The following is a 22,375-nucleotide window of genomic DNA, read 5'->3' as shown; positions in this document are numbered from 1 at the left end:
TAAACGTTGCTCAACGAAATATCCGCTTCAAAGGCAAGTGGTGGGCATACGATAGAAAATCACACAACAACTTCACACAAATCCGAGCAAAAGGTTGCAGCAATTTTGTGTATGCCGCCCTCTCTCTTGTTATTAGTCTATCACGTTGGCCGGACTAGTCTGGCTAGTCTAAACTGGGTACACTCGATCGAACGCACACGCACACACACAACACACAGCAAGCACCCATGCGTAAATCAGTACGGCCGGTCTAGAGCTTACGCAAAATAGTATCGTAAAAGTCGTAAAACCTCAGCTTTTCATCATGTAATTGGGGCCGAGAAGAGGTGGCAACTTGTGAGAGGATATGAAGATGAAGACGGCCAAGTTTGCTGAAACGACAACGTAAGGAACATGCCTTGAACGGCGGTTTATAATCCGAAAAAGGTGAGTTGACTTCAGATTTTATTTGTGTACAGAAACACGTTACACTGTTTACATACTGACTGTGTTATAGCCCACTGTACGTACCGTACCATGGCCAAGTGGCACAAATGTTTACTGTACAAAGATTGTATTCCTTTTCTTGGTTTGAATGTCACATTGTTACAGTGTGTGTGGTGTGTATCTTGCTCAATGCTAGTTATTAGATACTTTAAATAGCAAACAAATGTGACAGTATGTGTGGTGTGTATCTTGCTCAATGCTAGTTATTAGATACTTTAAATAGCAAAAAAAAAAAAAAAAAAAAAACGCCCCAAAAGTAAAAACCTGGGCCTGCTGAATGGTTAAAACTATAGAACTCTGATGTACTGTAGTATGGTATTGGTAACTGTGTATGTTATTGTTTTTGTTAGACCCATAAATTGTGACACTCGAGAACTATAAGACTTTTAATAAAGTACATTTATTTATAGGCGTATGCTTACACATGTAATCGAAATAATTATGTTTGAACAGTTTTCATTTACTGTCTATTAATTAAAGAGAAAACAATCAAGACTAATTAAGAATTATAATTTTTAAAGGAACATGTTGCCTTGGATCATCGAGTTGGTCTTTGAAAAGCGTTTGTAACCGTTTGTTATAAAATGCATGTATGATTAGAAAGATATTTTAAAAGTAGAGTATAATGATCCACACAAGTATCGCTCGAAATGGCGTGGTTTTCCTTTTACCTCTTCGACAAACACGGTCGGCCATTTATGGGAGTCAAATTTTTGACTCCCATAAATGGCCGACCCTGTTAGTTCGCAAAGTATTAAGGAAAACCACGCAATTTCGAGGCAAATTTGTGTGGATCATTGTATTCTACTTTAAAAACATCTTTCTAACCAATGCATTTCATAACAAACGGTTACAAACGCTTTTCAAAGACCAACTCGACCGATCCAAGGCAAAGTTTTCATTTACTGTCTATTAAAGAGAAAACAATCAAGACTAATTAAAAATTATAATTTTTAATGTGCAAGTTTAAGTTCAAAGGCTTTGTTCTGTTTTGTTCTAAAGGAGAGGATGGATGAGGCGTTTTTTCCTTCTTTTTTTCAAGGGGGAAAGAGCCACTCAAAATTTGCTGGCTTTTTAGATCTCACTACCTTTAAGACTGAAAAATAGGTAAATTTAATAAATTTGTCCAATAGGATAATTCCAAGATGAAGAGAAAATTTACCTGATCAGTGTTTTGGTGACACAAATAAAATAAGAAATAACATAACTGGCTTTATTAAAAGGATATGAGCGAAATTGCCATGTACGTGATCTTAAAAAGTGAAGGCATGAGAACCTTATCAACACATGATTGTTATCATTAACTCACTTTGGAATGATTTGACTATAGATTGGTTTTGCTCATTTCCTGATGGCTGTTGTACACTGTGCAATGGGAGGTCAGGTCAGACCTTTCCCATTCGTAGTGTGATATCCTTCCTGATTTAGTAGAATCCGGTAGCTGTGGTTTCGTTCCCTGGATTTGAACTCTAAGCCAATTCCTCCTCCAACCCCAACCAACTTCAAAGTTCTTGTGAAAATGCAATGACGTTTTTTTCCTCTTTTTTTTTCAGTCACTCAGACTGTATTCAGCCGAAACTCTCACATTGGCTTAACAGTAGTTTCCTTTATAGATTTGCCTACATATCTGCAAAGGTTGTGGCGTAGGTTCGAATCCCATCCGAGTAATATGCCTTTGATTTTTTTCACAGAACTCGGGAGTACATGTATACAGTGCTAACACAAATTGGTGTAATGGGTAAAAAAACAAAAGGAATATCTGCATTACGTTGACAAAATCCAATCTATGACAGGCTACATAAAATGTCACAGGATAAAAAGTCTGGCTTGCTAAGCCGGAGGTCCTTGGTTCAAGTCCCGCTCTAGTAAACTTGTCTATGTTCAACCCCATATCTTTTAACATTTAGCCATTCAGTCAGTTTCACTTGTGGTTTTCTTGATACATAAAAAAATGCCTAAAATAAGTTGTAAAGCCCAATGTCATACATGTTGTACAATCTGCAAGCAGGCCTTGAATTTGAAGGGGCACAACAATTTTCCTCCGGTAAGGGGCACTTCTACGAGGACAGTTTAAATTTGTATTGGAACTTTTCAAAGGGCACCACAGCAAAACCGCGGGCACCACAATTGCTGTGGATGCCGTGGGTTATTTTGAAGTTTGATATTGCTTTAATGGTTTCTTTCAAGCTTGTTTTCTTAATAATGATTCATTGTGATGAATGATGATTCAAATTGACTGAATCGGACCACAGTGTCTCCCTGTGCCGGTATAGGATGTTAGTTCAGTCACAGGGAGTGAACATAATCTGTTAGGAAGGGCTGTACCCCTACCTTGGCGTCGGCAAAATCTAATGAGGATCCAATCATTTACTGTTTTAATGACATCACCGACTCCCCGCCCTCAAAAGTTCAAAATATGAGAGTGGAATTGCTAAGTTCAGTGGAAGAGTTGCCAATTGGAAAACACACAAACTGCTTACTGCCTGCCCAACAAGTTCATAACAGGAGAGTGAAATAGCTAAAGATCTGTGAATACGTTGGCAGTTGGCAAACTAATAAATCAGCTGCCAACTGCCTGCTCCTTAAAACATGAGACGAGTGGAATCACTTAGTTTTGAAAGGATGTAGAAAGAACTTATTGCATTTGTTTGAGATGACAACGTAGAGCCTACATGTACGTATGTATAGTGTACAATGTAAAGCATTAAAGGTCTGACTGATATGTATCAAACTGTTATTCCTGACAAGTGTACTTTCCACTTCAAACTGTGGTGACCCTCATAATCTCATGGTTACAGTTTTGGGTATTGGTAAACAATTTATTTAAATTTACAGATATCTCCAAATCTATCAATTTGAGTACAAAGGTAGCTTTCAAGTTTTATTTGTAGAGTCAACCCAACCCGATATCGATTTCAGGCATTAATTGGTTATTGGTTTTTGATCCATAGGTTACGTGGCTAATATGGCGCAGTTAGAGTTGACATAAACCCCTCCACATACCTCTCCAAGTTAGGATAAAAGCTCACCAAGACAACCTCTGGGTCTTATTGGATGTTCTCTATGACCCTGTTTGTACCCACTTGACCACATGTGGATACCTTTTTTGTTTGGTGGGTGCATCTTCACACTGCATAGAAAACCTGTGATCAACAACACCCATTCATTGAGCACCCCTGTGGGTCCATGCTTGGCATCTGTAGGAAACACCATTATTGGAAGGTTTTGTCCAGTCGATTGATTTTGTTTGTGTGCATCACATTTTGGTCTCACAGCTTCTAATTAGATTTCTGCTCATCCACCTTGGCACTTTGTCGAATCCTTTTGTTGTGGAGACTTCACTTCAGCTTTTATGGATAGCATTCACACGTTTGGATGATTCTATGGGTTTTCCAGTGTCATTGCTCGTGAGATGAATTATTGAAGAGGCCTATGATGTGTGTAATGTAAGTCTGCTGTTCAACTTATGATCAGCACCAAGGTGTGTCTTCAACCATGAGTGGACAGCTTCAATTACTAAGCTGTATACCAAGTAACAAAGCCAATCAATCTATACAAAATTTGGAAACCCAAATCTTAAGGAGTGTGCACAAGCCATCTAAGGGAATATCTGTGAAGGATTAAGTGAACGTGGTTCTGAAGTTAAGTTGTTAGAAGAATCTCCTTAAACATAGCAGGTCTAGGACGTCTCTGAGTTTAACTTTTGAAGAATGAACTCACTTCAGCGTCTTGGTCGGGATGGCTCACGCACTCCCGACTTTGAAGATCCTTATGACTCTCGCTATGAGACCAAATGGGAAGCGACTAACATCAAACCATTCAAAACACAAGATGAGTACCTCTATGCGATGGTGGAGGACCTTGCAGAGTGGCTTAATAATCTCTACACCATTGACATCATCCCTGAGAACTTTTACGAGAAGCTTGAGAATGGCTCGGTTCTCTGCCAGCATGCCAACAACATGCGAAGAGTTGCCATCGAGTATCGGCAAATGCATGGACTTAACGAAAAGGACATGGTTATTAATGACAATGACATCAAATTTAGAGTTGACGCTAAGGAAGGATCTTTCAATGCGAGGGACAACATAAGTAACTTCATCTCTTGGTGTCGTCACTCTCTTAACATCAAAGATGTTCTTCTCTTCGAGTCAGATGATCTTGTTCTCAGGAAGAACGAGAGGAGTTTCATTCTGTGCCTTCTTGAGGTGGCACGACGAGGGGGCAAGGTGGGGATGCCCGTCCCTCTCTTGGTGCAGTTTGAGGAGGACATTGAACGTGAGATTAACGCTGGTTTAATGGCGTTAAACTCACAGTTAAGCACCCAATCCGAGCCAGATTCAGAGCCTTCAATTGAGCCAGCTTCTCCCACCAGCTCTGCCACCACAACAGACGTTGATCGAGAGCTTGAATCGGGCTCTGACGCGGACCATGAGATGGACTCTCAAAGATCAGACTCGCCTGATCTGACAAGCTTGAATGATACTCAAAGCAGTGCTCCAGCCGTCCCGGTACGAACTCGGAAAGTGAGCCGATCTCGGCTTCCAAAACCCATGCATCAACACCACATGAATCAGACCCTGGGCCGTGGATCTGATGGGTATGCAAGTACAGACACGCCTGAACAGGAACAAGAACCTCCACCTCAGGTCATGCTGGAATATGCAGTGCTCATCTCACTTCATGAAAGGGTGAGTCCACTCTTTGTTTTAATTTCATGTTTGTTGAAAAATAATACAGCTTATTTTGATTGATAAACCTGTTGTTGAATGTGTTCAGACAATTGAAACAAACACAGGTTTAAATGTCGCCTTTTGTTTATTGCAACATATTGTTTGTGTATGGTTTCAATTTTCAAACTCTTGTTTTATAGGATGCATTTATTGCATGCATGAATTTTGGTGTACAATCTAAAGATTAAGTGTTGGCCATTAAACAACATTTATAGCAGATTCTACAAGACAAAGACATAAGAGCTGTGTATTGAGAGAGTTGTGACATGGCGGGACCAGTTTTCTGATTGCTGGATGCCATTTTTAGTCCAAATGCACTCATAACTCAATGAGCAGTTTCGTCTGGCACCACATTCGCGCATGCATTTATGGGACAGACAATGGCTTCTCATCGCAAGTTGACGTAACTCTCTAAATAAACAGCTCCGGATGAAGACAAACAAACACCCTGACTGACAGACAGACTAGCGGCTGACTACTAAAACAGACAGATTGCAGGCTAAACATCACCAGTAGATCACAAAAACAAAGATTTAATTTCATGGAAGACAAATTCATATTCCACCCATACATTCTCTAGATGATTGATAACTGATGCCCTTCTCTTACCCCAAGCGTGTCCAAAACCACCAGTCATATGGTGTTTTAATATCTGCTTGAAAACCCATCCAACCAAAGTACACAGTGTAATATTACCTGCAAATTTGGCATTGTGTAGATGGAAATTAATACTTTGACAATTTGGTTTTATTATGGACACCACTCGCTGGGGCTAGAGAGTGGTTTGCTCATCGGGGTGTGCACTTTCAGACGCCAGGAGTGTATCTTATGAAAGCATTGACCATTTTCTCTAAGGGGAATTCTTACAAGAAGGCATTCAACCAATAAGCCATATTGCTAGTAGTAAATACATCTGGACCCAATTTCATAAAGCCTGTAAGCAAGCACAAAACTCGCTAAGCACAGACAAAATATTGCTTAGTATTATCTGTTTAACATGAGGTTTTGCCCAGGTGGAAGACTTGCTTAGTCACAATACAAGTTATTGCTTAAAAATATGAATTCTCAGACTATAGAGACAGGCCTGTGGTAGGGTTTATGTTCGGAATGTTTTCTAAGTTGAAGTTAGGATTTTTCCACAAGTTATACTTCTAGTACTGTCAGACTGTGTGTCAGTGTATTAGCAGTCAAACTACGGTTTTTCACAAAAATTACAGATTCTTCATCGGTGACAAAACTCTTGTTTTTGTTTCGAGAGATTGAGCAAATCACTGGTAAACCTGATCCAATACCCCCTTCCAAGAACGATACTTAAAGAAATTGGGTTTGTGGAATCGTAGTTCTATTGATTTAGGGTCAAGAGGAAAAGGTTAATAAATGGCAAACCATCTGCCAACTTTTGGTTACATGTTTTGAACATGACATTACGTTGAATGCATGAAGGCAATTGGCAATGACACAATCTGTGTACATCGGATGTTACAGTAAAATTACAGAGAAGATAGAATGTTGGAAAGGCAGTTAGAAATGATACATGTACGTGTACTAGGTGTACTGTACGACAATGTACTCTCAGTTTCGTTGTGCTTGGTCATGTATTTTGTGGTTTTTGTGGAGTGGTTTCTGTTCCTTTTTGTGTTTTTTGCTGTTGTTCTGTACCCCCTGCTGTATCAGACAAGTTATTTGAAATTTAAAGAGCAAAATTATGAACATAAAAAAGCCAAATTTAAATACAAATATTTAAGAAACCAAAATGAGCTGCATGCAAATGGTTTTAAAGCAGGTTATTAGTGATTGATTTTCTAAGGAAAATATTTAGATCCCCAAGTTGTTCTTTTTACTTTTAGCTCAGATGAAAAAGTTGTGTGTAATGTAAGACTTGAAAAGTCCAATTAGAAAATAACTCACTCTGTGGCAGTGAAGTTAATAACAAGAAGTCCCCTCAATCAACAAAGCGAAAGTAGTCCTGGCGGAGTTGCTAATTTGCTACCTCCCCAGGTAGCACTTAATAAGCAGGACAGTTCTTCTTAGAACTAATTAAAATGTCTCTGAAATTCTGAAACACTGGGGCAGTAGAATAAAAAAGCAAGACAAGTTCTAAAGAACAATCTTCAAAGCAAGTACCCATCATGGTGTACAACATGCAGTAAAACTTGTGGTTGAGTAACAATTGACCAAGGACACCATTCGAAATAGAAGAACAAGTTCACAAATTTAGTGTTTATTAATTGATTCACCCGTTGATTTTATTAATTTATTATTTGTTGCAAAGGAAGGCTGTATTTGTCAACATTTGCTTTTAAACGAATGAAAACTTCCCAAACATTGTGGGTTTGGTCTCGTTATCAAATACAAACAAAGGAACCCAATTATAGTATAAATTCCAATTGTTTGTGTATACGATGTATCCATGACCTTAAATTTGGACAGGATGTGCGTGGTTGTCTCACTGCTCTTTTTGACAGTGGTCTTTGTTTGTGCGCATCCAAAATGCCCTATAGGGAAAAAAAACTTTTGCAAAGCCTCACGGACCCCCAGAAGTAGTGTTTGCTTTTGCCACTGTCCACTTAAAAAAGCCCAGCAAATAAAAGAGTTATACAAAATCCTACTCAGGATTTTGTTTGTAAATAATACTGGACTCTGGAATATGAAGCTTGCGGACGCTGGCCTGTCAAAATAGTGACATGGACAGGACAAAACACACTTAGAGCAATTGGTATTTCTTTTTTACAAATGTAGATTAGTTCCATGCAGGTTTACATTCCTGGCATTTTTTCACAAATTTACGGTTCTTCTTCAGTGATTGTGGAATTTCCATATTTGTACAGAAGTCAGAAGAAATTTGTGTGTGTGATTCGGAGCTTCAGTTGTAGTTTACATGTAATATAAAATGTCTACATGTTTTACAAGAATAGTACATTGTACACTTCATCTGTGCCATGGTGTCTGTGTATTGGCCTCCAATACAATTTTTGTCCATCAGAAATCGTATACAATTTTGTTATTACATGTACATGTACATTTGTGTACGTAGGTGCATTCCCTGCCTTTAAATCACTGCAATAAAATGTCACAACGTATTGAACTTTATTTAGAAGCTCAAATACACAATGAATACCTTTCACTGTGTCGTTTCATCCATAACGTCAAAAGAAAAACCACCCCATAGGTTGATATTTCCTGCCCTCGGGGCCAAAGCAATGAGGCAAACAACCCCCCTTACGCAAATACACTAATTATCACCACTGACCTTGTCCTCAAAAAAGGTTAAATACTATTTGTCATTAAGTAAATCTGACGGTACTGAAGTAAGAAAACTGTTTTTGAATGAGACGACTTTCAATGTATAGTACAGTGCCGGAGGCTGTACAAAAAGAACCATTCGTTCAAACAGATTTAGTAATGTCCACAATTGATTGAGAATCGGTGTTGATTTAACTTAACCCTCAACTTTAAAGCTTGGCAAAGCACTATGAAAAGTTGTGTTCGATGCAGGAAAAATAATCTCCAGCACAATCTAACACAATCTGAAAAGTGTTTCTCAGATTTGTATTTCGGGGCATAAAAACTGATTTTAATTTTTTTTTACATACATGTACATGTACATGTACATGTGTACATGTAGTCATATTACTTCAAAGTGAAATGTTTCTCAGAATGCTTTACAAAATTATACTATTAAAAGCTGCTGCAGACGTTTAACTAAAAAAAAAAAACGTTTCTATTGCCATTTATTTTAAGAGTGAGAAGTAAACAGATACATGTACATGTACATGTACCTTCCCTTTAAGATTGGCAAAGATTGTCTGTTTGATAATTAATTTTCTCATGTGATTTTCTTTCCTTGGATGTTAACTGCATCTTCAAAGTGTAGTAGACATAACACACCACACCTACAAGTAATTATTCCTGATCTCTAAAGACGTCACAAATCCCCCTGTCTTTCTGTCGTTCGATCTTTATATTCCCGCAAGATGCTCCTGCATATGCTGAGGCCTGTTGGAGGGGAGAACATGTATGCATTGGGAGTGATTGTCAGCGCCGCAAGGTTCAACTACAAACCTAATAGTAAAGTGTCTTGAGTTTTACATTATGGCTGCATCCAAACTGTTGTTACATGTAGGTTGAAATGAGGATCATCCCTGCATGTAACAGACTGCTGTTGCATGTTGACATTCCAAAATATGCAGAAAACTGGACACTTTCATTGACCATTCATTATCCTACGTTATATTGACCATACAGTATTTTATTGTTTTGATCATAATTTTGTACGAGCATCAAACAGCTGTTTGGTTGGAATCTCCAGGCCATATCAATTCAGACATTTTTAAAGGTGCCCCAAATGAGAATTTAAGCATCAAATTTCTATGCTGGCACAGTGTACTCCAGTGTGTGTTTTTAAAACACTACGTGTACGTATTTCCTGGGTTACATGTATGTATTATGTGGGTGGGATTCGAACCCATGACTTGTGCTATGCTACATTGCACATGATGTAGAGCATGTCATACCATATAGATCCATTTTAAATCCTTTATTCCCAGTGGGTACGGCAATGATAACATAGTTCGCCTATCATATTATGTACAGTCTGTGAGCACCATGGCAGTTGTTTTAATTTCTCATTTGTAATAATGTCAATTGAGATACCACTAATACATTTCAAATAGACTGTTGATGATTTGCTGACCACAGCCATTCCATCGCGCTTGTATCACCGTCATGCATGCATGGCTTCCAGTTCATAAAGGCAGAGAAACAAAACTCAAAAGAATACTGCTCATTATCAAAATACCATTTGTCATCATAGAGATCAAACAACTGTCACCTGAAAACTGTGGATGTTATTTTTGATACACATGTTTAGACTGTGGTGCTTACCATGGTTTCAGGAGTTGATGCAGTGGTGGAACAAAGAAGAAAAACCAGTCTGTATTTTGGGTAGGAAAATCGGAATCCATAAGACTACAGGGCTTGAAGCTCAACAATTTTACTAGTTCTGAAATTTGTTTACAAAACCAGAATCAAAATGAGAGAACTTCCCAAGTCCAGATACAATTTAACATGCGACTGTTTGTATTTGGACAATTAAGACATGTAAGAGAAGATTGATCTCATCTGTCAGTGGGGGTATTAAGTTTACTTCATTACTCAACAGAATTGTAGGTACATGTGTATCCCAGACACAAGGTCAGCATTAGTTTGTTTCTGTTCAAGATATTACACTGTGAGTATAATTGACAGAAACAAAAGGTGATTACACAGACACATTTCTGCTAACATAACCTTTTATTTGCCTCATCAAGCAAGGCTCTATAAGATGTTGGATAAGTTCACAATTACAAATTTGTACAACAAATCTTTGATCACTCACTTCTGGGTCAATTTTACGCTTGGTATAGATTGGAACGGTGAACACAGATCAGGGTAGGCAGAGATGTGGGATGAATCATATACCCAGGGTGCCCCAGGGCTCTATACTGGGCCCAAATATTCAAATTTCATTGCAGCCTTCTAATATTGTAATATAAACATGGCATGTTTAGACTGCTTTTAATGTACAGGTATTCGAGTGGAATGAACTGGGCACTCTATTAACGCCCGACTATCAGATTTGTTTCCAATTTGTGCTTGAATTTTTGTATTGAAAAGTGATTTGTTTTTTAATGACAGTCAAATAAATATGTCATACATGTACACAGAAGAGTAAGAAGGAAAAGTAGTGTAGTCTAAAAGCAAAGCATTATTTAAGGGTTTGGAAGTATCAGTCTTTTATAGCTGAATTAAGATGCCTGCTTGGGTTTATTTTCTTCAGGTGAAACAAAACCGTGCTCTTTGATCTTTTTGTCTGGCACTTACTACACATTTCCTGAAAGCTCCTTGAAATCTAAACCAACATTTTGTAGAACGCTCCTGAAATTTGTATCCGAGTTGTAGACCTGTTTGTTGGCAGTGCACTCTCACCTTCTTTGAATTAAACCAAGCTTACCCAAGATGGCCCACTCGCTGCTTTGACTGATAGTCATGTAGAGTGTGTATAATCATTAATCATTACATGTATGTGTTTTCAGGTTTATTCATGTTGTTTGAGATTTCCTTTATAAGATTGAGCTTTTAGCATAATGAGTAAATGTTCTCCTGTTCCTTTCAACCCAGTATTCTCTCTTGAAGTAAATAGGCAAGTCATTAATGCTACTATAAATGGGCATACATTTACATAATTGTATATACACGTACATGTATGTACAGAAGAACTTAACTATGGACTGATTTGGTTTGTGTAGAGACCCTAGCAGGGGCAGGGGTATGATAACTCTACGCTTAATTGGGTTGTAAATCGGTCAGTGCAGTGAAGACATGAAACATTTCATGTCTATCATCTGTACATGTTACCATAGAGAAAGTACCACTATGGTAATAAAGTGAAGGCCATCCATGGGTTACTTTAGTGATGCTGTCCACTTGATTTTGACTCGGTGCCAATGTTTGTGTGAATCGTGAATGATTGACTGTCGGAAACTATTTCTCAGTCAATGGAAGGAAGACTCAATTTATGGGATCATGGTCTTAGCAATGTTAATGATGTGTTCGTCTCAAGCTTGGCATAACTAAAGGGATTGCATTTTGCGGCATTTGTTGATGTGTTTCCAGTGGGATAATATTTCCAGTGAAGTCAAGGATGTACAAAAGATGTTTCATACTACATCTGAGATGAGAAAAAATACAGTTGGGCCTACATCAAGAGCATCAACGTGAATGAACTTCTTTATTGTTGGATTTTTGCTTGAAATTTTTCCTGAAATAATTACTACTCCACTTTAGTTTGCCATATAGGTTTACGAACGGAAAAAGGCATGCTTAGGAAAAAGGTGTTGCAAGAATATGCAAAATATTTGTACATTCAATATATTTTTATTTGTTCACTTCGGAATGTAATTTGTAATCCTCAGGCAGTTTTTCATATGTAGACCTACATGTACGTACAAACATGTACATTTATCTGTCCTTTTTCCTTACAGAAAAGGACAGGGGACCAGTCTAGTCGAGATCCTTCCCTGAATATTGAATATCATGACTCAAATGTGGACAAATACCAAACTGATTCACCTATACTGAGTGCATGCATTAAACATGTCTAATGACATTGGCTGCATATTTCCTACAGCAAGGTAGATCGGCATTTGTAATTGGGCACCTTAATAGCACTCATTCACTGCTGATAGCATACCGACATCACCATGGCCTGTGATGACGTGAGAACGAGTTAATAAAGAACCGCAGGAAGAGAGCGGCTTGAAATGAAGTCTCGCTGTCAGAAAAAGTGTGTTTTTCCCGGCATGTGATGTGGAAAAATGGCAGGGGTCAGAGTGTTTAGAACTGCCTCCTTCAAAGCAGATAGCAGTGAATATGTAATGCGTGCTCTGCATACACTGATGGCTGTTCGTTATTTCACTCAGTGGATGTGATGGAAAAACACTTAAAATATATCAAGGGTGTTTTAAGTAGAGAAGTTCAAGGATTGAGAACGAATACTGTATCTAGGCTACATGTACAGTACATGCATGAAGGAATATTTTTTCTACAAGTTTGAAGATACAATGTTATTGTAAATAAGGAAGAGACCATTTGTTTATATTGTAGGCCTACAGTTCTTAATAGAAAATCCACAATTGTTACAAAGCTTGATGAAGTCGGCATTAGGACGAATCATGATAAATTCAACAATCCGTGAGTAATTTTGACAAGCAATTTTGTGCAGCAACTTGGATGGAATATTTTGTGTACACACTGAGTGCTAATTATTAATCTTGCAAGGGGGCCACATAGACTGACCATTCCTATCTACATGCACAGTCCAAGTTTGTACCTCAAGTTTATTAAGTATCTGTCAGTATCAGTGAGCGTAAAGTCTATTTCTACCTCCATGGTACATGTACATGTATGCAGAGACGCCATGTTGTTCATGAGCTACGGATGTTTTGAAAATAATTAGTAGTTAACAACTCAGTGTTTAAGTACAATGTATTTAGCCCTCACAATAACACCCACTATATTGTGAATGTTTTTGCAAGTTTTTAGAAGACATTTACGCAGCCCATTCTGACCCTGTCGGAAGGACCTGTAGAAAGCACAGTTAAAGAAGGCCGTTATCCGAGGGGGTGTTTTGTAGGCCCCCTAATACCTATTGATTTCCAATCAGTCTGACGAAATCTCTGTGTTAAGTACACCGCTTCTTATTCTTTGTTGCTGGGACCGCTGAATATAACAGGGGACCGTTGAGTATACCAGTCAGAAAGGGGGTCAATACCTCTTGATTTAATTTCCTGTCGGCGACAAAGACAACATTGTTGATCAGGGACAAAGGCTTTAGTTGGAATGATCAAAAGGACTGTAACTTGTTCCACATGGATGCTATGCTGTAGGTTAATGTGAATCTTACATTAATCAATTTAGATTTGTTTTATTCATACCATGGAGGATTAGAGGATTTGTTCTTTGTTCAACACTTTGAATGAAAATGTAGGGAGTTTGGTAAATGCAAAAAGTATGTCATCACATCTCTAGAAATTTGAATCAAGATCATTTTTAGGACCAATACTTCAAATTTCATGCTGCCTTTTCAACGTTGTTGAAGTGGCTGTTAAAGTTTCTGTCTGGCTATAATATAATTATCACCATGTGTTTTCCATATTGATGTAGCTGAGGCCAACTGCTTCTGCAATGAGTTCTTTATTGAATACAGAAATAGAAAGTTTATCATGGTATAACCGCACTGGTCGGGGTCATGCGGCCGAATGTTAGCAAAATATTTGATGAGTTACCAGATGTTGTGTCCGAATACAACAATTCTGTAAACTTTTAATTAAAAGAAAATACATTCAATGATTGAGTGCTTTGTTTTCAACAAGCTCGAGATTGCTTTAACTATTTGTGTAACCTTGTTACAAACTGTTGCTATCTGGTTTTGCTTTGCATTATGGCTTTCCATAGTTTTGTAACCTTGGTTGGCAAAAACTCAAGCTGTGACGTTGCAAAAGAAAGGTCTAAAACACAGCAACTAGCAAATGTCAGGTGACTTCAACTGTCACATGGTGTACATTGTACATCACCTGACTAACTTTGATGGATGTAATAAGATCACGCTTTCATTATGTCATTCCCCTACTAGCAGTCATAACGATCAGAGTTTGTTTACATACAGCTGTTCCACAGTGTACACAACCAAGGCAAATTGCTAAATTTGGGAAATATTTTCAGCATGAATAGCCAAACATGTAGATGTCGATGGTCAAGTAGTATATGTACAAACAAAATTATGACTAAGCTAACTGACAATTTTAAGTCAAGCTCTTGTGAGGCCTACAAAAACCAATGTCCCTTGCTTCAAAATTTAACAATGTTTGAGAAAGTTCCACAAGGTACCTTGGACAGACCAAATAAAAAGTGTCCTTACACACTGGTAGCGAAATAACACAACCTTGCTAAAAAAATAACCTACATGTAGGAAGCCCTGCTAAATTTCTGTCACCTGAAGAGGGCCAATACTATTTGAGAAAATTTCACTTGGGATCTTGGATAGTCCAGACACTGATGTCTAAATTTGCAAAAGTTCACATCTTGCTAAAAAATAAGCGATGTCATCAGCTAAACTGCTGTGATGTGATGTGAAAAGGGCTTTAAATTTCATTTCTTCTTCATTCAGGTTGACTTGTTTTTGTTTCCTTTTTGAAATGGCAAAAAAAAAATTAAAAACAGGAAGGGCACATAGTAACATTATGTATTTGTTCACCTCCATATTTATTATCTATGTGCCATCTATAATGCAATTACTTCCAGACCAACCCGTAAGCCCATATGGTCAATAAAATCAAACTTGGTTATTTTTATTTCTACATTGGGGTTATCAGTGTGTTGACATAGGGGATTATCTGCACATTCGGCTGTATGAAGGACACTCCGCTATATCTGTTTAATTGGTGAGGCGAGCCTTGTGTGTTATTGGGTTAGACAGTGATCCTTGGCTAGACGCCTTCAGTATGTGTCAGATGTTCTCCTTATGCTCCAGATTGGGTTTCCGCTCTTGTCAATCTATGAAAGAAAATACAACTGCTGCTTCCATGGCTTCTCAGGTTGTATGGAAACCCGGGCGTGATCCCGCGCTATGCACAGTATATGACAGTATAATATGAATGTACATGTATGGCTTCTGACTAGCCCCCTGCCCATCAAAGATGTTGACAAACTAGGGTAACAGCCAATAAAGGGCTAGATGGCTCAGTTTTTGGTAATAAGTATCGTTCTGCAGTTCTGTAAATGAAACCAAGATTTTGTGGATCTATGAAAGAAAATACAACTGCTGCTTCTATGGCTTGTTGTATCGTAACCCGGGCGTGATCCCTCGCTATATGAGAGTATAATTTGAATGATGGCTTCTGACTGGCCCCCTGCCCATCAAAGATGTTGACAAACTAGGGTAGTTTGGCTCAGTTTTTGGTAATAAGTATCGTTCTGCAGTTCTGGAAATGGGCTTAGCACTGTGAGACAGGCAGTTTCACGGAGGGCCCAATTTGTCATTAAGGTTGAAAATAATGACAGAAAAGACCCTTCTTGCATAAAATGTATACTTTCAGTTCAGATGCCTTAGGAGGAAGGATTCATTCTTGAAGCCTTTCTAAATTTTAAATGTGTAGGTGGACAATTATCCGTTTCTGTAGAATACGTGCGTATATTACATCGTGGGGATCGTTTCTAACAAAGTTTGTATTATCACTCATCACTCAGCTCTCCAGTGCTCTTTAAAAACAAGTACTTTTTTATGGTAACTAATTTTTGGAGTAAATACTGAAAGGTATACTCCCTTTAATGATGCAGTTGGAGTAACAGATTATAAAACCTGGAGGTCCCATCACCCATAGGGGATCTTAATAGTCGGTTAATATTTAAAAAGTGGTGGGTTAAAATGAATTTGAAAAAAGATAAAAACTGTGATTATTCTGAATGCCCTCTTTAGAAATTACTTCACTATTGGAATGGTAACTGTTAGTTTGTGTGGTTCAACTGGTTTATATTCCTACCATATGCTTCAATTCCCACTTTAAATTCCTCCGCTGGAAATATGATAGACTGTACTTTTACTTACTGCAAAAAACTAATAACATTGAGAGCCTTCAGGTTATTTCACATTATTATTATCGACCATGCAGACTGTTTTGCTTGGACCCTTAAAGTGCAGCGAACTTGAATTAGATGATAAATCATTTACACCTGGCCTGCAGTGGGCTATTGATTCAATGTTATAGCATTGTCTACTAACTGGCCTTGGATTGCTATACTGTTATGATAACATTGCTTGCTAGAAACAACATCTCTATGTGAAGCTGTGTACATGTACATTGAGCACATGTACGCTGTTATGAGCGTAATATTGAATTTTTTTTTCTAAGCTGTACTTAATTATGTTCACTAATTAGTAAAAAGGTAGTGGAATGAGGTCGGTTGTTTTTCCCGAGCGTCTTTGGAGGATGTTTGTCTGCAATCTATCATCATTAATTTTGTCAAACTGTCACTTTGATGAATTTATAATTAACAACCCCTTACACTGCCTAATGCAACAACATCAACATCTGCTCAGCACATAATGTACTACATTTGTACACTATATGTACAGTAAGCGGAACAAAATTATACTTAAAAAAAAACTAAATAAAGTAACCATCCAAAAGGTCATTCCACGTATTATACAAACTCATGACTTTATCCAACATTTGTTTTGCTTGTACCAGAAAAATTAATGTAATACTGTTTAAATTAAGCAGCACTATAAAATTGGGCCCAAGCTTTATTGGGCAATTTCATAGTCATACCCAATTATAACAAATCTCTGACACCAGATATACACGTTATTAATAATTGATCTCTAATGCACCCTAATCCAGACACACCCCGGAAAACACGTACAGGACCAACCATTTCCTCAATATAATAATAAGGGCGTTATTTTTCGTCGCTTGAACAGGCTCCCCATACCCAATCTAAAGTGTATTTAAGAATTTATTAACAGCTCATGGGTGAAATTTCCGATTAAGGCGGCTGAATGTCGTTAAATTAAGACAGGTTTCCCAACGGTGAGTCATCGTGAATTGGAAGGAAATAATATCTCTGTCAGGTCTTGATGGCGGTTTCCATTACGTGGGGGCTTCGTTGTTTGCTGAGTATCGCTGTACGTCTGCTCGATAACCATTCTGCAAACATTGCCAGACGTAGTTTATAATTCATTTACTTTTAAAGAACGTGGAACAATAACAAATAGGTTTTGTTTTTGTCAATGCTTATACAGGCCGGATACTTCATAGAGGCAACGAAGGCGATTGCCTTCATGCTCCCTGGTCATTGCCTTGGTGCCTTTGAAATGCTTTCAGTAGAAATTACAATTGGCTCATAGGATGGTGCCCTTCACCAAGGAGGAAAGTGCCATGGTGCCAAAGAGTGGGGAAGAGCCCCCCCCCAAAAAAAAAAAAAAAAAAAAAAATCTCCCAAACAAACTAGCATTAAAAAATATATTAAAAATGGGAAGAACCCAATGGTTTGATACATTAAATAGCCCTCACCCCAATTATGTTTTTGCAACTGCTCGCCCTACATCCGCCCCCCCCCCCCCAAAAATGAAAACATCTGTGTACGTGTACATTGATCAGTAGACAGAAGAACAATCGAAGATAAGTTATTTAACAGCATACCACTGTTATTGGTATTTGTCAACAGTATTCATATTTTATGTGACCCAATTCATTCAAATAGAGGCAACAGAGGCAACAGTCAAATCGCTGATATGTTTTCACCGACTTGAGATCAAAAATGATTATGTGACTCTTTTCGCAAAATATTATTTTTTTAAGCAACAATGTTTGAAGTTAAGTTTTCCACGGATGATCATCTTTGTAGGATTTGAATGCAAACCCCCAGGTGAGCATTTGTATTTTAAATGTCACCTACATGCAGGCCTTTTACTTCATGGAGCCAATGAAGGCGATTACCTCCGTTGCCCCTGGCCATTGCCTTGGTGCCCTTCAAATGCTCCAGTAGAAATTTACAATTTCCTCACAGGGTACCCTTTACCAAAGAGAAAATGCTTTGGTGCCCTTGTCCTTTTAAAAACGAAGCATACAGGCCTGTTGTATGCTGTCCACACTCTCAAAACTACCTCTTTTGCCCCCGGTCTAGGCATTGGTGCTCCTTCAAAAGTTCCCCATACATTTTCCAATGAAAGTGCCCTTTGCAAAATGAAATAGCCTTGCCCTCTTGAAGATGAAATTCCATGTCTGTTGTTGTGTCTGAAAGTCTGCACTCATCACCTGAGTTTTGTGTGGTTAAATTGCACAGGATTTCAAAAGTACTGCATAATTTGCATTCTTAAAACCTATTCAAGGACTTGACTTCAACATTCAACACTTAACATTACCCATGCACCTGATGACGTACTTGTACATGTTTTGCACGGCGGCCAGTTCTATTCTGGGCCCGTCCTGTAAATGAAAACAGCTTGACAAACACATGATGCATCGGCAGTCAGTTTGATATCAACAACCCAGATAATTTGTGTCTTGGTAGATGTATTTTAAGGTCTTGAAATAATAGTAAGAGGATGAGTAGGAAAACATCTGCCTGGGCCAGTCAACCAATTTGTCGCGCTGCGAAATGAGAGTGACCATTGTTTGGTGTTCATTATTGCACATGCTCATATTGTTGATTCTTGTACCAAGAGTAGGCCTACTGGACAAAGAAATTGGAAGGAAATTTAAGCTACGAAACAATCTGTTTTATGTAGGCCCCTTTAAAATAGTGAACACTTTATGGTATAGTTATCATTTTGTTCTGGTTGTGAAACCAAGGAGAACTCTCAGAAAAGCAAAGTCAATCACTGTGCTAGCCAAGAACCTACATGTACATTTGTACATGTATGTAATAATGAAGACATGACAATATTCGAAAGGAAATTTCAGTTTTAGATGTGGGAGAAATACCCAAGATAATTATTCCTAGGAACAAAACCCACATTGTCAGGCAGGAACTGAAATGCATCACCGTATTAATGAAAGAATGTAACTTTATCTAGTCTATTAAAAGCAATTTTAAGTTCAGATTGTTAACAGACATCTGTACTGTAATGTATTCTGAAAGCACAAGATGTACCGGTACCAGCTTTTATATTAGGCCTGTAACACAGATTTTGTTATTCCCTGTTCATTTCATTGTACTGGTAGTTTTTGTTTGTGAGGTAAATGATCCCATAAGTATGCTGGTTGATAAATAATTAATGGAATCTATTAATTATTGAGCTCATCAGTAGACTAAACAAGCATCATGCCATTGTGTGGGTGTGGACTTACATGTAGTTGCGTTGGCATGAACTGGCATTTTATTTTGTGCTGGTATATGTACATTGTTCACTTGGCATGTAAACACAGTGTGTTTTTATATTCGCCACCCTACATGGAGATTGAGAAAAAAAACATTTAAACAAAGGGAAAGTAAAAGGTCTCTGTATGTGAAGCGAGCGGTCTGTTTGGTGTTTTCAGCAGCAGAGTGTGGGTTTGAATCCCAGTCATGACACTTGTGTCCCTGAGCATGAGTAAGGCACTTACATAATTTGTAACCGTAATTGCTTTGTATAAATTTGGAAAGGTAGTGCATTCTGCTCTATCAGCCAGCCGTCGATTTCACAAAGAGTTAGGACTTGTCTTATCTCAGGTCTGCATGCTACAGTGCAGGGTTGGGACTCGTCCTAAGTCATAAGATTTATCCTAAGTTAGGAAGAGTTTTGTGAAATTGAGAGCTGGCTCCTAGTGGATGATAATGCCTGCATGTACATACACATAGGGCCTACATCCTTAATGATTGTGAAGGGGGTAACCCTGTTTCAGCCCAGGAGTAGGTGATGGCAACATGCCCCCTGGTGACAGTTGATTTGGTGGACAGCCCATTAAGTGTAGCCCTTACCTTGAAGTGGCTGCCCCGGCCTTGTGATGTTAGGTTATACCTCATAAAAATGTTGTACATGCACGTGTACATGTCCATCCAACCTCGTTCCCAAGGGTGATCGATGACACCGCGCCGTTTTTTCCCAGCATGCCTTGCTGTTCATAACCCCTCCCTGGAATTGGCAAATTTAAATGTGCTATATGCTAGCACATTTAAATGAGCCATAAATGAGCGTACATATTCATTATTCATTCTTCTCTACGCGCGCACGCATGTCTTTCGTCTCAAAAAGAATGTTTTTGTTTTTGTTTTAAAAAAACGTGTTTGTGTCATAAAATATGCGGGCGTGATCAACAGAAAGATATCTTAAAACTATCCGCGAACGCACTTGACATCTAATGCATAACCAATTTCCTGAGCCAATCAGAGTTGTTTCCCAGTACATGCCTCCCAGGGGTTAGAGGTATCGATATGGCATGCTGCCCATGGTAGCGAGGCTGCATGTCCGTCATGATGTAAATCAAAATGTGCTTGCACTGCAAAAGTAACATGAAGCTGTTGATTCGGAGTCTTTAAAAACTCATGGCCTTGAGGCAGATCTGTGTGAGGTGTGAATTAAACCATGGAGGTAGAAACACCAAGTCCTGACAGATCTAACACTGCAGCAATAATTGCAAAGAAGGGCAACTTTATCAACCTGAATCAATGCAGCTGCTACATGTACTCTAGTATTCACATTCAATTCAGTCAGTCAGTGATTTACATTCCCCTCCCCTCCCCTTAAAGGCAGTGGACACTATTGGTAATTACTCAAAATAATTATCAGCATAAAACCTCACTTGGTAATGAGTAAAGGGGAGATGTTGCTAGTATAAAACATTGTGAGAAATGGCTCCCTCTGAAGTGACATGGTTTTCGAGGAAGAAGTAATTTTCCACGTTTTTGATTTCGAGACCTCAAGTTTAGAATTTGAGGTCTGGAAATCAAGCATCTGAAAGCACACAACTTTGTGTGATAAGGGTGTTTTTTTCTTTCATTGTTATCGCGCAACTTCGACGGCCAATCAAGCTCAAATTTTCACAGGTTTGTTATTTTATGCATATGTTGAGATACACCAAGTTAGAAGACTGGTCTTTGACAATTACCAATAGTGTCCAGTGTCTTTAAGTGTATTAAAGGTGAAACATGTACAGGATTGATAGAGCTGAAAAAGTAGTCTCAGACAGTATTCATGTTTTGTGTGATCAACAATGTACCGTAAGACGTGTCTTATCTGGTACATTGTGTACCATGAAACTTTGGTCTTAAATCATTGGTTGAGTCAGGCAGGAGAAAATAGTAAAAATGTTTTGTGTGATCAACCATGTACTGTAAGACGTGTCTTATCTGGTACATCATGTACCATGGAACTTTCGTCTTAAATCATTGGTTGAGTCAGGTAGGAGAAAATAGTAAAAATTTTCAGCATGTGAACACATTGTCCTTTAGTTTGGAACAACCAAAATCAGCTGATGGGTTTTTAGGTTGTCGGGTACAGCTTTCTTGAATGTGACTTCATTTTAGAGAGAAACGTATATATTCCAGAAAATGAATGGTTCTGCAGTGTGGTGGAAACCCAGTTTGTCTTCAGACAAAAATCAAACGATATTCTTATCCTAAGCAATCCTGTTTAATACATAAAAAATACATGTGCCATTTGAATCAAGTCTGGTGCCGCCTGAGATCTGTAAAAAACGGTGCACCTGTAGACAGCAGGGGGCTTGGTTTGGGAAACCTCAATTCTAATTGCCATAACTTCACCCATCAACACTTTACTTGATTGACAAAACTATGACAATCAAATTGAAATTTGCTCAAAAGTGTCAGGTTTATTAGTAAATTAGTTTCCCATCTGCTACTTCCAGATTAATTGGCAACCACGCAACTCTTTTTAGTTGACCAAGGGTCAGAATCATGTTGAGATTTTCCTGTTCTTGTCTATCCCTCATTAGGTTTGGAAGAGCAATTGGAAGCATCCATATGTCCCTGACTATGTATAGTTGAGATTGTGTCTCCCCCCCCCCAAATATATTTCTCAATCAATGTTCTTGTGACCAGGGCCCAATTTCATGCTGCTTTTAAGCAGAAAATAGAGGGCTTACAATTTTCTGCTTGATGAAAATTTAACCAGAGCA

The 22,375-nt window shown here is 38.4% G+C and overlaps 1 protein-coding gene across 1 annotated transcript in view; it reads left to right on the top strand.

The window, feature by feature from the left end:
• Nucleotides 1-214: 214 nt before the first annotated feature.
• LOC117290524 (GAS2-like protein pickled eggs) overlaps nt 215-22,375 on the top strand; it is a 44,037-nt gene continuing 21,876 nt past the window's right edge. The window contains exons 1-2 of the mRNA XM_033771956.1: nt 215-426; nt 3,438-5,177. Of these exons, the coding sequence (XP_033627847.1) occupies nt 4,197-5,177 (981 nt within the window). The 5' untranslated portion in view covers nt 215-426; nt 3,438-4,196. The remainder of the gene's footprint in view (nt 427-3,437; nt 5,178-22,375) is intronic.

Source organism: Asterias rubens, chromosome 5 (assembly GCF_902459465.1).
Source record: "Asterias rubens chromosome 5, eAstRub1.3, whole genome shotgun sequence".
Classification (NCBI taxonomy): domain Eukaryota; kingdom Metazoa; phylum Echinodermata; class Asteroidea; order Forcipulatida; family Asteriidae; genus Asterias; species Asterias rubens.
Note: the sequence above shows the minus strand (reverse complement) of the source record. Positions and strands in the feature narration are given on the sequence as shown.